This window comes from Pteronotus mesoamericanus, unplaced genomic scaffold, assembly GCF_021234165.1.
Source record: "Pteronotus mesoamericanus isolate MK-2021 breed Mesoamerican mustached bat unplaced genomic scaffold, CSHL_Meso_final scaffold_21, whole genome shotgun sequence".
NCBI classification, from domain to species: Eukaryota; Metazoa; Chordata; class Mammalia; order Chiroptera; family Mormoopidae; genus Pteronotus; species Pteronotus mesoamericanus.
The window spans coordinates 21,623,274-21,641,770 of record NW_026555310.1 but is presented as its reverse complement, the minus strand read 5'-3'; the positions used below and the strand labels follow the sequence as shown (position 1 = coordinate 21,641,770).

The window sequence follows — 18,497 nt, the reverse complement described above, 5'->3', positions numbered from 1 at the left end:
AGTATATAGATTTCAAGTGTACAATTCTGTAATACATCATCTGTATATTGAATTGTTAACCACCCAAAGTCAATTTCAGTGAACTGCCTATATTTCCAGACTGAGCTTAACTGCTATTATTTCCTTTGGGAAGCTACCAAGCTACCTTTATCCTAAGCTACACATATTTTCTCAGTAGTGTAGGTATCAGAGTCGGACTGCCAGCACTTGAATCTTGGCTCCACTGCTTATTGTGCCTTCTGGAGAATCAAATAAACTCTCAGCTGCGTCAGCCATAAAATGGGGCTTAGCAACATATCTACCTCATAGGGTCTCTGTAAAGGGTTAATACAAATATATATTTATTAGGCTGCCTGGCACATAGTAAGCATTCAGTAAACATGAGCAATTGTTACAGTGCTATATGCCACATTTTACAAATTATTTTCTCATGCAGCTCATGAAAATAAGCTCCACGAGAGCGGCAAACCTACGTGTGCTCTGCTCACTGTCTAAAACTACTCCCTGGGGTCTAGTAGACATTCAGTAAATTTGTTGCATGAATACCTGCCTACTAAAGACAGAGAGGCCACAATTACAATTATGTATTTTCCCCAAAATTAAGAATAGAGTATTGCATATAGTAGATGTACAATAGAAACTTGTTGACTGAAGGAATGAGTGCAGATGATCAAATGTAAAGTGATTCCAGACTACTGACCGTACTGTAGCAAGGAGGCCAAAAAGAGATTAAGGGATAATCCAGCTTGTCTTTATAAACTTTTTATTTAAAAAATAAAATTATAAACAAAATACAGAAAAATATTGACACTTGTGATAACAAGAAAATGACTCCTAATATTTAGGGCAGTTTGTTATCCTGGAAGAACAAAATCATGAGTTTATAAAGAAATTTCATTGTGCAAAGGAGGAATGTACTTTTTTAAGGTTCATTTATAACAGGTATTTGGCATTGACGGAAAAAGTGTTCCTATGTATACATTCAACATTTTGCAGCATATTTACATTCAAGTTACACTTCCAAATTCTATGCCAAATACAGTCTAATTCACCACCAAAAGTCCCTAAGATATACTAAAATTCTGTACGGTAGAATTGCATCATAATTTTATTAGAAAATAATTTTATATTCCTATTAGATGAATTATTTTAACCATTTCAACAAAATCCACTGACCTTTTCTTCCCTGTTGAAGCTAAGCCTCTTCCACACAAATTAAGCACCAACTAAAATTTGGCCACTTAAAATTTTTTTTCCTCCCTCCTTAGAGATATCATTAAAACTTTCAATAAAAGAACACTGGCATGATGGATTTGTCTTCTTTTACAACAGCTAAAACATACTATGGATATAGGCTGCAGAATTTTAACTTCTTTTTAAAAGATGAAACACTGCTCCCTTTCAGTTGTGACCAAATTCATCAAAATAAAACACATTAAGAAAACCACAGTTTTCTGAAAACTTTTCTCCATTTTCCCACACATCCCTCAAATCAAGTATTTCTTCATTGACAATTTGTGAACTTGTTGCTTAGCTTTTCTAAGGTATACTAGGGTGACTATCCTAGTTTCCTGATGATCCTCCCATTTCATTTTGTAAATTATGATTTTATTAAAATCAACATAAATTCCAAGTATCTTCCACCTTTGCTACAGTTGTCAGAGAAACTTAATTTACTGAAGGGTCAAGATTCCTTGGGGCCTCCCAGGGCTTGGCAAACAAAATGTCAAGATTAGAAAATTCTCATGTCTCCAAGAGATTCTAGACTAATCAAATCCACTCATAATGTATCAATTCTCTTTTAATTATCTCAAATTAAGTTCAGTTTTTTAAAAAAGTGTAGGAAGATAATTAATGACAAAACAATGGAGACAGATACATGTCATTCAGCTGAGCTCTATCTTTCTGACTTCAGGTGGTAACTTCTCCTCCAGGACATGACGACTGGCAGTTGGCAGTAGGCTGCTGAGTTGATACCACTTCCAGCTCAGATTCACGAACAAAAACCACCGCATCACCACTTACATTGATAAGACACTGTGCCTGTAAGAATGACAGGACAAATTCAGTCACAGATTCAACATTGGTCATACTCTTCTGTCACATTTGGGCATCACTGTCATCAGAAAAAAGATAAGACAAGCCAACAGAAAAATGAGCAAATGATAAGAATGCAATTCACAGGAAAGAAAACTAAAAAAACGAAACAAAAAAGCCCACAATTATAGTTATTTTTTAAAGGAATCTTCAACAATTTTAAGTGGGTTATCTTAACAAAAATGATAAAAGAAACTTATTCTAAAATTTAACCTGAGCAATACTCCTTAGCCCCCATGAACAGAATTACATTACTTATTAGAAAACAAAAAATTAAAAACCCAGTGTGGCCTCATTACGATGTACTCTTCACCTGAGCACGGCAGTCAGAACCTGAGAGCATCATAGTCCAAACCAGAGGGCTCTGTTAACTTTCCTCTGTCAGCCACCACTGTATTCCAAAGACCCACCAAGAAGATGATGGGAAGAGTAGTAAATTAGGAGTAAAACTTCCAGAAGTGTTTAGGAATAATAACTAGTCACCTGGGAAGTGCAAACAATATCTGATCTATGCATGACCATGGTTATTAATATATTCTTTAGACCATGTTCTAAGCATCGAGAATCAAAGAGCTCTATAAAGAGTAAATCTCTTTTGCAGGGGCGGGTGGCAGGTGTGAAGGCCATGAGGGAAATTCAGAGGCTCCCCGCCGGAGACAACCACCTCTCACCTGGTTCTTATTTGGATTCTCCATGAAGACACACTGCTTCATTATGTAGGAGACAACAGCATTCCCTCCTAATGCAGCAACGTGAGCTCTCACCATCGCGAACACTTCAGCGATAAAAGCGTGGAGAAAACCACTAACTCCTCCTTCCTACATGGTAATGCACAGGAAAATCAGACTATCTACATGTATACATGAATGGACATACAATGGCAAAGAGTAGATATTAAAATATCTTAAGTGATCTTCATATAATGGATAATTTTAATCTTCTTCATGAGGATTTGTTGCATGAGAGAAAAAAACAAAACTTTACTCAACACCTGTTGAGTAAAATGTGCCTATGATAGGGATTACTATCCTTATTTTACAAATGATGAAACTGAAGCCCAAAGAACTTGTAACATGCCCAAGACTAGCTATGACCACATGACTAGTAGTAAAAGGCAGAGCAAGAATTAAAATTGTTCTTCCACCTTCAACATCTCCCTCCATCAAATCGTTCCCATCCTCATTGAAATAAATTGATGATAAATATAAACAATAAAACCTCCCTGCTGAACTATGTTCCAGGCACGCTTGCCTTGCCATTTCTCAAAGGTGTCCAGCACTTTTCCTGCCTCAGGGTCTTTGCACATGCTCTTCCCAAAGGCTCTAAGGCTTGTCACCCAATTTTCGACCAGGGTAACTCTTACCCAATTCTTTAGGTCCTGGCTTACATGGAACTTCCTCAGAGATACCGACCATGACTGTCAAATCTAAAGTGAGCTTCCCCACTGTATTTCCTGATGGCCTCTGTTATTTTTCTTTAGATTACCTACTACCACTAACAGTTATATAATTATCTGTTCAATGTCCATCATGCCCCAGTTCCACTAAATCGCACATTCCATCAGGCCAGGGACTCCTTCTGTTTTGTTCATAAGCTTATGATAACACTAGCTATTATATGAAATTTGGTAAGTCTAACCTAGACTCCATCCAGACAGGTTATAGGGGAAAAAAGAGATATGGCAAAAACCAAAACCAAACCAACAAAAAAAACCCCACTTGCTTGGTTTTTGTCATTAATATTTGAGAAAATTCATGAAAATAATGGAATAATATCTATAAAATTACCTCACGTAGAGAAGTGGTTTCCCGAATAAAAAACATGTTAATTATCCCAAGATATTTAGTTATTTTTGCTCCAGGAATGAAAGAAAGAGGTGTCATCTTAACAACCCCAACTGTAGAATTTGTACAAGGTGGAGTAGAACGATTCCGGAAGTTCCCTTCACTCACTGGACTTGCTTTTTCAACTGTCATAGCTAAAATTGGAGAGAGAAGAGAAAGTACCAAAATCAGACACTAGAAACTCAGTCGTTCCCCAAGGTTTCCGAGTAAGTGGTGACAACATTCAGCTGTCTGTGAGGCTAAGCCATGTCATGAAAGAAAAGAAATTATCATGCACTGCATGCAATTAAAAGAGAGACAAAGAAAAACATAAGAAAATGCTGGAATGGAATTCTTTTGGAAGAAAAATGGCATTCCTGCAAAAGAAAATGTTGATGCGGTGTAGTTACACATACAATGATCGTTATAAAGTGAAGAAAAGAAAAAGCAGCAGAGCAATTAAAAATTATTTGCTGTAGGAACAAATCATTACAAAGAGAGTGTGAAAGTTGTTACATTTCCCAGTTTTTCCATATTTTTCAGACCACTTCATCATTGTCAACTTGTAGATAAACCTTATATTAACTAGTTGTAAAAGATTTCTTTTCCAAACCATTTTGATCAAACTCATAATTAAAAAAATTTAAAAATGACCTTGGCTGTCTAAAAGTTGTTTATAAAATAAATAATAGCTACTACTTATCAAATAACTACCATAAGCCAGACACACACATATGTATATCTCTAATCCTTACAACGACCCAGCATCAGAGATATTATCCCCATTTTCCACACGAGGAAATTGAGGCCCAGAGAAGTTAAATAACTTGTCCAAGGTCACACAGCTATTAAAATGGCACTTCTAGGATTCAAAACCAGATCTGACTGGTTCCATAACCTGTAATCTTTCCTCTAAAACACAGTTTCTTTCCTTTTAATGTACTGTAAACTCTGATACTCAAATACATTTTCCTCAAAATCTACCAAAACACATGGAGTATAAAGAACATATGATGATCTTGATTCTAAGAGTGAGATAAGAGTTAATTACTCTCTCCGGAAACACTCTCATTCTTTCTCTCATTCTGTCAGCCCTCCGGGTATCACCACACTTAGTAAACTGACACAGGCCATATGCAAGCTAGTAACTTGGGTCCTGGGAGAGTGTCTCTTCAAAAAGAGAGTTGAAAATTTCCTTCCACTAGAAGAATATAATATCTATTTATACACTTTTAAGAACACCTTCACAAAAAGAAAAAATTTTAAAGCACAATTCTACAGTTAAAATGAACAAATCTAGAGGCCCTTCAATAACTTTTGCTAAATGATCGTTACTCTGCAGCTTTCACACTCCAATACACGATTGATTGGCGATGTTATTACTGGGTGGAAAAGTCTAGCCTTCACCACTGGGAAATCAGGGATATGCTTCTCAGATCATAACGTGGTAGAAACATCCGCCTACTTGTCTTAATTGATCCGCGCCTTATGGTCTGAGCTTTCAGTTTAATGAGCTCTATCCAGCTGCTGCATCTGTCTGCAAAGGAACTGTAATCAACTGACGTTGCTGGAAACACAGACAGAAAACAAAAGAAAAAAATATGTATGACGTCTCCTGCTCGTCATAACCTCCTTCCAATGATGTAATTTAACAGTAATATAGAAAAAGAATGGTCCTTTTCAAGTCAGACAAGAGAGACAGTTAAAGAGTTAAGCTTTAGACACTGATTTGTCCAAAACCAATTTCTCAGTGAGCTGGCTGAGCGTTGCTGGTGATGTCATAGTTGTGTGGTCTCTTAGGGAAAACAAAAGTGGGATTTAACAGAAATAGCAGTGAAAGGACCATACACTGTGTTTTAGCTAACTTTTCCCCCATTCTTTTTACTTTACAATGTCTTAGCTGTTTATATTTCAAGACTTTGATGTGTAATCCCACCTTTGTATAATTGCCTTCCCTATTTCTGCCCTAAAATCAAGACTAAAAATAATGAGTTAAATGTTGAAGAATACATGAAAAAAATCTCTAGTTGACTTATCTTTTATTAAAATACCTTCTTTCTACCATGATTAACAGGAAAGCCAAAGGGTCATTTCTGTCCATATTTTCTTTCTATGTATGATTTTGGCAACAAAGCTCCTGATAACAGGGTAGAGAGGCAGGTGTGAGCCTAACCAGTTGTCCTTTTAAAAAGAAGAACTTTTACTACTACTGAGCTTTAAAAAATGATGAAAAAGCTAAAATTTTATTTTTAGAAACTGGGAAACTATGAAAATGCTAAAAAAAATTTAGTTTTATTAATATTTTTGAGACACATTCTAACTACAGTAAAGCCACATTTTGGTGTCTATTCCACTGTCCAGTGCATTTCTCCAATGTCTGTATGTTTATGCACCACACACTAGAATTTCACACCTCTGGTGACTATTTGCTTAATTAGATGAACTCACCTCTCTGTGCAGCTGGTATACCTGAGTTAGAACTTGCAATCTCCAGGTGTTCTAATAAGACAATATGAACAACATTAGCTTGGATGCTAAGTACAAGCCAGTATCTCTTCTTTGCTGTTTGTAAATACTCTCTATAAGCCATATGAATAGGAGGAAATCTTATGGTTTCATTGTAAAAGCAAACCAATAGAAGTATTAAGGTTTAAAACGTAATTTCTATTGCTATATACAAGTAAAAACTAGCTCAGTTAATAAATACCATGCCAAAGAAGACAAAAAGAATTTCAGAAACTTTACAGACATGAGAAAATATAAACACAGTAACGAAATGTTAGTAGGTTGAACACAGGATGTGAAAAAACTGAGCAGCAAAAAGGGGCAATGTACTGGGAAGAAAAACTGAAACATGGAAGGGAAATATTTGTTGGTGAAAGAACCAGTAAGGTTAAAAACTACAGACAAGGCAATGACCGATGTCTCACAGATAAACACAAGCTCCTTACTAGCCAAACCCCCACCCACCCACCTTACCACCAACCCCTTCATTCAAGGACTTCGCTATCAACAGCTTCCTTTGGTGGTACCAAAACTTTGCGGAATGAAAAACTGTTCTCTATAGAAATAACCAGGAATCCCAATCACTTTCTTTCTAGTACCTCATAAAAGTAGCATCCAGAATTTTCTCTGATATTTTATATTTTTATTATAGGTATTTAAGGCATTGTATAAATTTAAACAGTACTATTTTAAAAATCATCTCTTTCTAATGTTCAGACTCTAGCCACACTAGTGTATCTAAATTTTTGTTTCAAAGAATTTTATAACTGAAGGAATAATGTTGTCAAGTTAGAAATAACTAATAAGGAACACTGAGAATTATTTGGGTCAGCCAGTTTTTTTTAACAAATTATAAACAAAGTAAATATATATTTTTGTCTCTGCCTAATGTGTTGATACCTCGGTAACATTCTTAAATTAATAAAAGCTATACTTTTCAAAAGTAAGGTTTAGACAAAATGTTTCTGATAATTGGACACAACCCAGTATCTCCCATGCCCCGCCCCTCCCCCATTTTATAGGTCAAGTGACCACTAGCTAACGTGGAGAGTGTACAACAGTTGACATTCCTCTGACAGTATAAAGCTAATGAATAAACAGGATCACTAGGTGCAGTCCACAAAATGCCTGTGAGGACACTACGCCCAGGATATGGACATGCCCTGATAAACACGCCCTCAGACTGTACACCTAGATAGGGAGAATCCTCTGGATTTAGGATCCTGAGGGGCACTGGAAGCCCAGGAGATGGAACCTACAGGAAGAAGGCCTGAACAGAACTGGCAGCCTGAGGCTTACCAGCTCTCTAGGGAGATCTTGCCACAAAACAGACCCAACGCTGGGACAGCAAGAGGCCTACTGCAGGAGGCCCACTTCCTGGGCGGGGCCCAGGGCTCTCGTACGCCCTTGGTGACCGCAGAATCACAGAAAACACAGTCAGCATTAGGAATTCTGTGAGTTTTCTAAATGTGGGGGCAAGAGGGGAAGCTAAAAAAAGTAAAAATTACTAAAATGACATAATCTTCTATACCTCAATATTATCTGGGTAATGTAGGAGTCCCCAGTAGCAACTATATATAATTTAACGGCAAATGCCCACAAAAAGAGCTTAAACATAGAAAAAGTATCTGTCCCCATCTCTAAATATGTGTATATCAAGTGAACAGTACATAACGGTGTATAAAATCCTTGTATTTTAAAGAAAGGAAGAATAGAGTATCTTTACAAAGACAGGTGATAAGCACTTAAGAGTAGTTGCCTTGCTTGGGTGGTGTGGCTCACTTGGCTGGAGCATCATCCTACACAGCACAAGACTGAGAGTTCGGGTTCCCCTCAGAGCACATACCTAGGTTGCAGGTTCCATCCCAGGTCCAGGCATGTATGGAAGGCAACCAATCGATGTTTTTCTCACACATTTATGTTTCTCTTCACCCTCCCCTCTCTCTAAAATCAATAAACATGTTTTGTTTTGTTTTGTTTTGTTTTTAAGAGTATGCCTAGGGAAGGGAAATGAAGGGAGGAGGATGCTTTATTGGACTATATCATTTTTTGGTAGGATTTGAATTTTTTACTTATGCATTTACTACTTTGTTCATAATACAAAGGATAGGGAAGAGGGAAAATTTTTTGAAAAAAATGTTTACTCCCAGCCCTCAAATATGAATGTGTTTGAACTGGAAAGAAAAAAACAAAAAAAACAAAAAAACCCAAAGTTGTAAAATTGAAGGCATTCTTAAGGGAAGGGATGAGTGAGAAGATTTATGTCACTTAAGGAGAGCAAGTTCATCTTTAATAGGCTTGCTATGATCTTAATTTTTCTCTCGGAGAAAAGGCCCAAGATGAGCAGCACCTCGGGCTGGTCTGAATATCTCAGACATCTCGTGGCCTCGGGCTCTCGACCACACTGACTCCTGATTACAGTCTGCCTTCCCAGACAATAAGCTTTTCAGGAGAGAAGGTACTACAGGTATAAGCTGTTGGGCTCATTGAAAAACTAGTAACTCTGGTTAAAAAGAAGTAAAAAGAAAAATACATATATATTCTCTACATCAATACTTAAAAAAAAAGACAGCACTTCATATATAGGAAAAAAATAAAGTTTTTTTGGCTTCATTGAGGGCTAATGCTTATTTAGGCCATTTACATATCCATGTGGAAGAGTTTGAGACAAACAATTCTTACGTTAGGTCCCCATTCCAGCTGCAAAGACAGTCTCAATCAAGCCACATGGCAGCTTGTTTCTCTTATAATTTCCTTTCCCATTCAATACAAGAAAAAGATTATTTTGTTTCGTTAAAAAGCACAAATAGGTGATAACTCTGTTATCCCCAAATGATCCAAGAAAGTCAGCATGGCAAACAGAACGTGTGGTTTTATTGTTCTCTTAGGACACTCTAACAAATATTTAAGCCTAGTGATATTGGGAGCGGGACTAACCTAAGTTAAAAGCAGTTTAATGAAAATGAGCAAATTGATGACAAAAAAAAAGTTGCAAGGACTCTTCCTCCTTCAATGATACATTCTCCAATGCTTCTGAAGTTTGAGACTTCCTTATTCTCCTAAATAATTTGTCACACCAATGACAAAGATATTGAACAGCTATGATATAGTTCTACACTGACCACTAATTCTTTTGACCACTTACTTTATATCATTAGAATTTACAGATCATCTTTGCTCTGAATAATTAAAAAATATTTGAGACCTTATCTGGGCATCTTAAAAAAACTACTAAAACTGAAAAAATTCCTGCAAATTATGAAAAGACCAAGGCAGGTTAAAAGGTATGCTATCAGGAATCTTTAAAATTCATGCTGTATTTTTCTATTTAAACATTCTCAGTTTTAAGTCATTATGGTCAAAATTTGGATTTATGTTCCTTTATGCATTTCCACCAATCTATAATACATTGATTAGCTAAGTATTATAATGTCTGGCTTAATGGCCAAGTTAAAGGATGTAAACTTTGTCTATAATGATATTCAAATATTGGGGGATTGATAATGAAATTGCCATATCATAGTTAAAAATGATTCAGGCATGGAGGACAATATAAATAGCTTCAATCTGGCTAGTCCACAAGGGAAAAAATTCAACTGCAAAAGTAATACATATCTTAGAAGACAAAGACATTTAACTTCTCTATCTGGGTTGTTAAAGCTTCCAACTAAAGGTACACAACATACTAAACCACTTGCCTTTCTTCTTTAATCCCCTTCTACTGTTTTCTTGCCTTCACTGCCAGGTATTTATTCGTCCTCTCACTACCATCTTTTATATCATCTCTTCCAAGTAATCCCTGTTTTCTGTCAGTAACTCATTTCAATTTTTCTTTGCTTTTTACTACCTCTTCCTCTAATTCTAGATTTCACTATTCTCAAGCTACCTTAATGAAGCTAAGATTCCTTAACCCTACTTCTCCATCAATTCTCTTCGCTTCCTTCCTAATTTGGGGGTAAGTTTTCCACACATTTTCCACTCTTTAATTTCTATTTTCCTCTCATTTTCCTTCCCCTCAGTCTCTCTCCCCTTTCAGACTCTGCCATGGATTACTGTGGCCATCAATAACATGGAGAACTTCTTATTGTTGATGCCATCTGGTCATTGTGACAAAATATATTTTAAAAAGAGGGAGAGAGAGAGAGAAAAAAATACATGCAATGAATTGTTAATATACGAAGATATTTTAGTTAGCATAAAGAATTATATATACTTGTAAGAATTCAAAACCATTAGTCGGCATGATAAAAATGAAAGCTAACTTTGAAGTTCTTATAGATTTATAATTCTAATTGCTAGTTTAAAATAATATGAGGAAAGCCATTAAATTTAAAAAGTTAAACTATCTTTTAAAATCAAATTTAATTTAACAAAAAGAAAAAGTAACTCTTATAAGCCTACATAAAAAATTTCTGATGTGGATACCTAATTCTGGAGTACAACATTTAAGAATAAGCCAACTTATTTCCTTTTACATCAAAAGATTTTGGCCTACGCTTGTCACATTAGTCAGCAGCTGCTTAATGAAAAGAGTAACCTTGCTAGCCTGCAGCTTATGCTACTGAGCATAAGGAAAGTGTAAAGCATAATGAAAGCAGGAACGAGGTGGGTATAAGAAACTTTTCTTCAATACAGTTTTATCCAACAATACATAAAAACTAATACTAACAATCTTTTTAAAGTCTTTAAACTCTTTTTTGATGAAAATGATTATCCTATTACAGATTAGTTTATAAAGTATTTGAGATATATTTATATTAGTATATAATTCATACACTTTTGTCATTAATATAAGTTCTTAAGCCCTAAAATATGGTATCTAATATCTCAAGATTTACATCTTTAGAAATATATCTAAAGTAACATGTTAACATTTGTGAAAATTACATGTATAAAAATTCTCGAGATTAACTACAGTCTATGAGAAAAATATTATTATTTTTATTTTTCACCCAGATTATATTCACTCAGATTCCCCATTTTTACTATTTTTGATCTTTTTTTCCTATATCATTTTTAAAGCCTCCTAAAACTATTTGAGAGAAAAGCTTAAGTGTAGATATTAATAGTTGGGAAAAACATTATGAAAGTGGTATAAAAATTTGCTATATTTTTTTCCTCATAATACAGCCTCATGTGAAAGTAAGTTGTGTCAATGCCAGATCATCTATGATCCTCACAGTATTCATCAAAACATTGTGATGACCTTCGCATGATGTCTTTTAAGAAATTACTTCAGCTCAGCACCTTGTAATATTTCAAATCAGAAAAATCAAGACAAGGTAACACAAAGTCAACCATGAATTTGAGACATACCTCAAACTATTTTGTCACCGTGAGAAACAAAACCAAATATAACAAAAGATGGAAGGAGAAAATTGAACATGGATGGACAATTCAGGCCCAGGCTTACTCTACACAAAGAATTAGGATACAGATAATCGTAAAATCTTTTCTTTGCATAATATTCACTCATTTTCAATAATACAGAAAGATAAGAAAAGGTTTATCTACAAGTGAAAAGATGGAAGTTTTAATAAACATAACTGTGCTTAGCACTTGAAACTTCTCCATTAACATAAAAAGAAACAAAAACTTTAACAAATCATCCTATTTGTGATAACATGAAAAACAAATTGAGAGTCCAAAGTTTTCAGAATTAAAAAAAAAAGCTCTATTAGCTTAATTAACTGAACTAACAAAGCTATAAAATCTATGTATTTATTTACTTCTCAGTACTAGTGGTTGCATATAAGAAAGTAAAGACGTTTCTGAGCACTTATTCCCAGCACTCTTACCTCTCTCTTCTGCCTGTTTCTTCTAAATTGTTAAAACTTAACACTTTCCAGATATTTCTGTTCTCTATTCAAAGCCTTTCTTTAAGTTACAATGTTCAGTTACTACAATCATGTTTTAACACTCTATTATAACATTCTTCAGACCTTTTCAAAACTCATCCTTATCCTCAAATCTTAAAAAACACTTTCTTTAAGATAGCTTTATCAAATATATTGGGTGTGACCCATGTTCTCCTGAAAAGACTTTGAGGGAGCAAAGACAATAAATAAGCATGCAATACAAACCACAGATTACGGAACTACTTACAACAAATACAGATAAACTTTTTAGTGTTTACTGATGGTTTTGAAATGTAATATTCAAGGAAGAGCACAAAGGTTTCTCAGTTAAGCACTTAGTATAAATTTTATATACATTAGTAGTAATTGTAATGATATTGATCAATATGAAGATGAAGATGGTAATAAAGGTGAAATGATCTCATTCAGCTGTTTTCCAACTTTGAAATCCTTTCTTCAAACAAAATCACATATAGAAAATAGATATGTAAAATTACACTGAATCAAAGCTGCTCTAGTTCAGAGGTAGCATAGCGGGTCAGAGACCTATCCACTCACTCTCCCACCCCCTTCAGTTCCCTCCGTTCCCACCCAGCCTCCTGGGAAGTCAGGAGACACCTCTGAAGAAACTCCATGGTTTAAAAATTATTGGTTTAACTGATTAGAAGCTATTTGGAAAATTTTAAGCTCACTGTGACCTTCGGCATATTTTACATTAAAACAGTAACTTTTGATTTGTTTTTACTAATAGGAATAATACAGAAACCCAAGGAATTGAAGAATTTTAAAAGCTAGAGGGAATCTTAATCATTTCACATTTTACAGATGAGAATCTGAGGTTTAAATTGGCCTGAGGTCTCACACTTATCAGTGGCAGAACTGAGAAAAGATCCCAGGTCTGTGGCTTTATTACTCTACCCCATGGTCCCTCTCTATCATCCTAAGATGAATAGCAAATATTTTAAGTATTGCTCAGATATCACTTAATCCACTTAAATTCTTCTTCCTTGCTCTTCGGTTCACACAGTATCACTTGTACAAAGCATACTAATGACAAGAAATATTAGTTATAATTACCTTTGAAAACATTTTGAAAGCTACCACAGAGACTTCAAGTTATCAGTACAGATAAGGCAAACACAGTACAGATCAGTATAGATAAGTTTAACACAGAGTTTAACAAGGTGGTAAAATAGAGCTAACAGGACCCCAACTATACATATATTTTCTACTGATTAGCAATTGATCAAATCTTTTTTGTTGATTTTTTTTTTATTTTGTGTTTCTTCCCCCCACATTTCAGAGTAAAGATAAGTAAAATGATACCTAAAAGTGGTCTGGAACTAACCTTGTGTTTAATACAAGTCTCTGTATAAAATAGGTGTAAAAAAAAAGTCTAGTCAGTTCATTGGAGGTTCTTAAGAGTTCTACTTTTTATTCTTTTTTTAATTTATAAATCTGAACTCAGATTATCTTTAGATTGATTTTTCCTCTCTATTGTTTCAAGGAAGTTGAGGTATGCAAAAATTCTCCATGGAGTTCTAAATTATAATTTTAATTTAAACAAAATGGGTAAGGGGCACAGTTACTACGTTAGAAAGTTCAGAATTTGAAAGCAGCTCACCTTTTCATCTTCAAAATATGAAACAAGGTCTATTTATCTACAGGGACAGGCTTTGCACTGATTTAGTAAAGTCTCTATTGATATACACGCAATGTGAATATAAAATTATTCTCTATTACACCTAATTTGGTATCAGATAGTATAAATTGACAAGTAGAAATCATGAAATAATTTCACTTGCAGTATAAAATATAAAAATTAGAAAAGCTAATATAGTTTTAAATAACAAATGCATCATTTCTCAGAATAAAACATTTAGGAAAAAACACAAACTGCATTTATTGTATATGTAATGCTATAAAATAAGGTATAATAATTCTGCAAATTTTATAATATAAATTGCACTGAAATCAGAAGAGAAATGAGAAAAAAATACTTTTTTCTCCAAAGAGTGTACAGATCTAAGTAAATTTACTGTTATTAAGTAAAGGGACAATCACCTTGTATTTGAAAAAATGAAAGCATCTTATAAGTACCTAAAAATATTCCCCAATTGTACCCACGGCACCCAAAGGACAAAAAGCACATCCCTTTCTCATATTATTACTCCCACCCAAAACCTCTCCAAATACCTACTGAATAAAATAGGTAGTCTGTTTTCATTTTCAAAAAGAAAATTTTTGTAAAGGTACAGCTGTTGCTGAAAAAAATATTTACCAAATATAATATAAATTTCAAACATATCATGTAAATAATTACTTTGGAAAATCCAAATCTCTGAAAATAAAACTTTAATACATTTGATATATAAAAATGGAATACCACATAAAAAATTACCTTAATAATATATACTGAGATTACTTGAGAGATTAAAATAAGAACATTACTTTTACCCCTTTTATGAACATGAACACACAAAGAGGGGATGAAGAATAAATATCTCAAGATGAAGATTACCTACAATAATGAAGCATGTGAAAGACAGTACCAGGGATTTGTGTTTGCATTTTCCTTATTTAACCAACCTTTAGCTGGTGGAAAAGGATGAGAAGGAAGTGAATCTGAACAGAGTTCCAGTGGAAATTGCAGAAGTTCTTCATTATCTGTAGAGCCTTAAGAAGCAAGAAAAAAACCTAGTTATTTAGTAATAATCTATTACTAATTTTTAAAAACTAAGAATCTGGGATAACATACATATTCCCCCCCTTCACCCCTATTTATTTTGGTTATTTTCTCCTTGGTTACTCCCATGGGGACCCTGCACCAGCATAAATGCTTAGAGTGGTGCTACCTTCTCTGGTAGGACTGTTTGACATTAAGAAAGGATAATGTTGGTAAATCTCTTTGTGCCTTGCAAATAATAACTGCTAAATAATAATTATTATTATCCTACTTTTTGTACCTTTCTAGTTCTATGATACTTAAACTAGTTATTTATCTTTTTTGATAAATATCTAAACACATAATTGTTCGTAGTTAATTCAACATTATACATGTAGAATGAAATCAACTTAAAAATTTTAGATGAATCAGAAATATTTTAGTCAGCCACTGAATCATTAAACTTCAGATAGTATACTACTTCTCTGACCTTTTTTTCAGAACACATCAACAGTTTCCAATAATTTGGGTTTCTTTGGAGTTTATTAAGAATGGTACTTCCTAAATTTTACTGGAAAAACTCTGAGAAACTGTTGAATACTATGGAACTTTTCCTGAGAAAAACAGATGACGCTTACTTACTACAGCAGTAGTTTCTCAAATGCTTTGAGGCCCTCCTTAGCGATACTAAGATAGGAACTTCTAAATTACTGCAGAATATGCTACAATTTAAGTCTATAAAACAGCAGTAGTTTCTATGTCAATAGCAGTCAACCACCCATTCATTTGTAAAAAGCATCAAGTCAGTCATATGCTTAACCACAGTTATTATGATAAAGATAAACAAAAAGTGGCAGATTCCCTTCAATATATAATTCATTTACCTATCCTCTACATTTTCAATAAATAAGCTACCTATCCTCTACATTTTATCACTGAACTATAATGTAGACAAACATGAACTATGATCCCATTCATCATAGATTTACCTCTTTGCAATGATTTTTCAACATGTGTTTTTGTGGTCTGTAAAGCCTGATTTTTGTCAAAAGTTATTGCAACTGCTGTGACTGTAACCTAGAATCAGAGAAACTATAAGATTAGCAAAATAATCATTGCCAAAATAAGTTTCTTACACATATTATTTAGTACTATAGGACAAGTTACACTAATTGTCTAATTTGCCTTTCTTGGTTAAGATCCTCAATCAGAATTATACATCAGTTCAGATATTCAGACTGCAACTAAACTCAACTTGTACAACTAAATTTAGATCCAGAAAGAGTTCAAGAATCTTGTCTAAAGGATGGGGACTGGAAAAACCCCACGTAAGTACAAATCCTATTGTAAGTATGCTGGAGCACAAATGTGATTCCACCTTCAGACAACTAGAGTTCAAAAAAAATACATATATATATATAGTCTGAGTCATACTAATATGTTTCAAAATATTTTGAAAACCATTTACACTTATTTAATTATGGCAAATTTATAGCATTAAAACAGATTAGAAAGAAACTAGAAATCTTCTTTAATAATTGACTAAATCTTAATTACCTGAATTAATTCATCTTCAGGTAGAGATACTGTAAAATTTACATGGCAAAGGCAGCAGGGGATCATAGACCGTAGTTTAAAATACAGGCTCTATATAATAGAAAATATTAGCAATATCACTTCTTTTAATTTAAAAACTTATAAAAACTGACATTTTAATGCACATATTATGGCAAATGGAAAGTTTAAAGGACTAAAACAAAACTGACCCACTTCTCTTTTCTCTATCCTTACAGTAAGAATACATTTTTAACATTTAGGCAGACAATAAAGTTTAATCATATTCATTGAGGTATTTTGGAGAAGGTATTTTTAAATTTATATTTACACAATACATTTTTATGAAGTTTAAAGCTATGGAATAACTTAAAATTTAATTCTTTTATAGTATGGTATATTAAAATAGGAAGGGCAACTGAAGCATTTTACCCGATGGCGTAGTTAAGATGGATATGTAAAAAAATAATTCAGCCCACAACTGTGTAAGGTATTCCAGACAATATGTATACACTTTTTTTCATTTTAATTTCATGGCTCTTAGGAATTTTAACTAAAATATAATATATATATAAATATATAAAAATATATTAATTATTTAATATAAAAACATCAAATATATAGAAAATATAGTTAGTCAACATGTTCCTACCTTGAGCAAATTTTCACAAAGATCATTAAAGTTCTTATTGAGGGCTTGATTAGTCAGGTTAAGGCTGCTTAATCGGATTACTCTCACTGATGTGAACATCTAAATATGGGGAGATATGATAGCATGTCATTTTATTATTTTAACTAGCAACTATAATAGTTAATAAAACTGCCAAATAACAATAATAACTAATGTGGTATAAAAAAGGGTAACATTTTAACTGAATAAGGAGGTAAAAAGAAAACATATTAAAAGGAATTAGCTAAAAATCACTTACAATGGCTTAACATTAAAAATGAAAGATTTACCTGTATTTCAGATGTCCAATTATTTATACCAGGCATAATTTCTGTATTGCAACTATAGAAGCCTGTCAAAATAAATAATAGTTAAAATATGTGATAATATTTTATTTCTTTTTGTGTTAAAAACATTTTTCAATTATTACATGAAATTCTAACTGTAAAAATCATTCATTCTTTTTCTAACACTGATAAAGCCTTTAAAATAAAGGTAGCACCATAATAATTATGAATTAAAATACTTACATGTAAAAAAAAGAAAAAAAGATAATCTCATCTCAAAAGTTAACTGTTTCTGTTTACCTGGAGGAGGAGGAACATCAGTCAGTAGAGAATGTACGTCTTCCATAGCATCTGTGTCATCAATCTGAAAATAGAAAGGTTAAGACTATTACATAAGTAGTAAATATACAATTATTTCAAATTTAAAAAATTATTATTTTCTAAATAAGAAAACATAAGAGTCAAAAATCTAGAGTCATTTCCCCTGTTAAAATATAAAACTTGAAAAAAATTTTTCAAGTATCTGTAAATTTCTCCACAGTAATAATTATAAATACTTCTAAGTGAAATATATTATTTGTAAATTTAATATTTTTAAAAATGAGCCTTTTCTCAATCTTTTATGATGGTATGTTTCAAAAGAAGATAATCATGAACAATCATTATCTCCATTTGTTTAGAGAGATAGAGTGCTATTAAAATTTTTAAAAAACCTTATGACTAAATATACAACTATTTTAAAATAAAATTATGTAGGGATAAATTTAAAGGCATGTCTAAAAAAATACATCCAAATCTTATTTTTCTTATATCACAACATTCCATTGTGAGTAATAAAGACTGAAAATATCCAACCGGACATATATTGACATTCATCTGTATACCAGGGGGCTAAGTCCTCTCACACACTCTAAGCTTCCACTCACATTGCCCCTGTGACTTCCAGAACCACTTTCCCTTCCACTTTCCCTTCGCTCTACAGTCATGGCCATACCTCAACGCAACTCCCCAAACCATTCCACATCCAAATCTCAAGCA

At 33.4% G+C, this 18,497-nt stretch overlaps 1 protein-coding gene across 6 annotated transcripts in view; it reads right to left on the bottom strand.

Annotated features, from left to right (window-relative positions):
• Nucleotides 1-752: 752 nt before the first annotated feature.
• The window catches only part of C2CD5 (C2 calcium dependent domain containing 5), an 83,500-nt gene continuing 65,755 nt past the window's right edge, over nucleotides 753-18,497 (bottom strand). For 3 of the 6 annotated variants that reach the window (XM_054591332.1, XM_054591334.1, XM_054591335.1), the window contains 11 exons: nucleotides 17,760-17,823; nucleotides 17,463-17,524; nucleotides 17,155-17,253; nucleotides 16,506-16,595; nucleotides 15,938-16,025; nucleotides 14,873-14,959; nucleotides 6,369-6,419; nucleotides 5,386-5,487; nucleotides 3,885-4,075; nucleotides 2,769-2,915; nucleotides 754-2,043 (listed from right to left, as the gene is read on the bottom strand). In XM_054591332.1, coding sequence (XP_054447307.1) covers nucleotides 1,912-2,043; nucleotides 2,769-2,915; nucleotides 3,885-4,075; nucleotides 5,386-5,487; nucleotides 6,369-6,419; nucleotides 14,873-14,959; nucleotides 15,938-16,025; nucleotides 16,506-16,595; nucleotides 17,155-17,253; nucleotides 17,463-17,524; nucleotides 17,760-17,823 — 1,113 coding nt within the window. In that variant the 3' untranslated portion in view covers nucleotides 754-1,911. Of the gene's footprint in view, nucleotides 2,044-2,768; nucleotides 2,916-3,884; nucleotides 4,076-5,385; nucleotides 5,488-6,368; nucleotides 6,420-14,872; nucleotides 14,960-15,937; nucleotides 16,026-16,505; nucleotides 16,596-17,154; nucleotides 17,254-17,462; nucleotides 17,525-17,759; nucleotides 17,824-18,497 lie in introns of all 6 variants that reach the window. The other 3 variants (XM_054591336.1, XM_054591338.1, XM_054591337.1) reach the window with 3 other exon arrangements.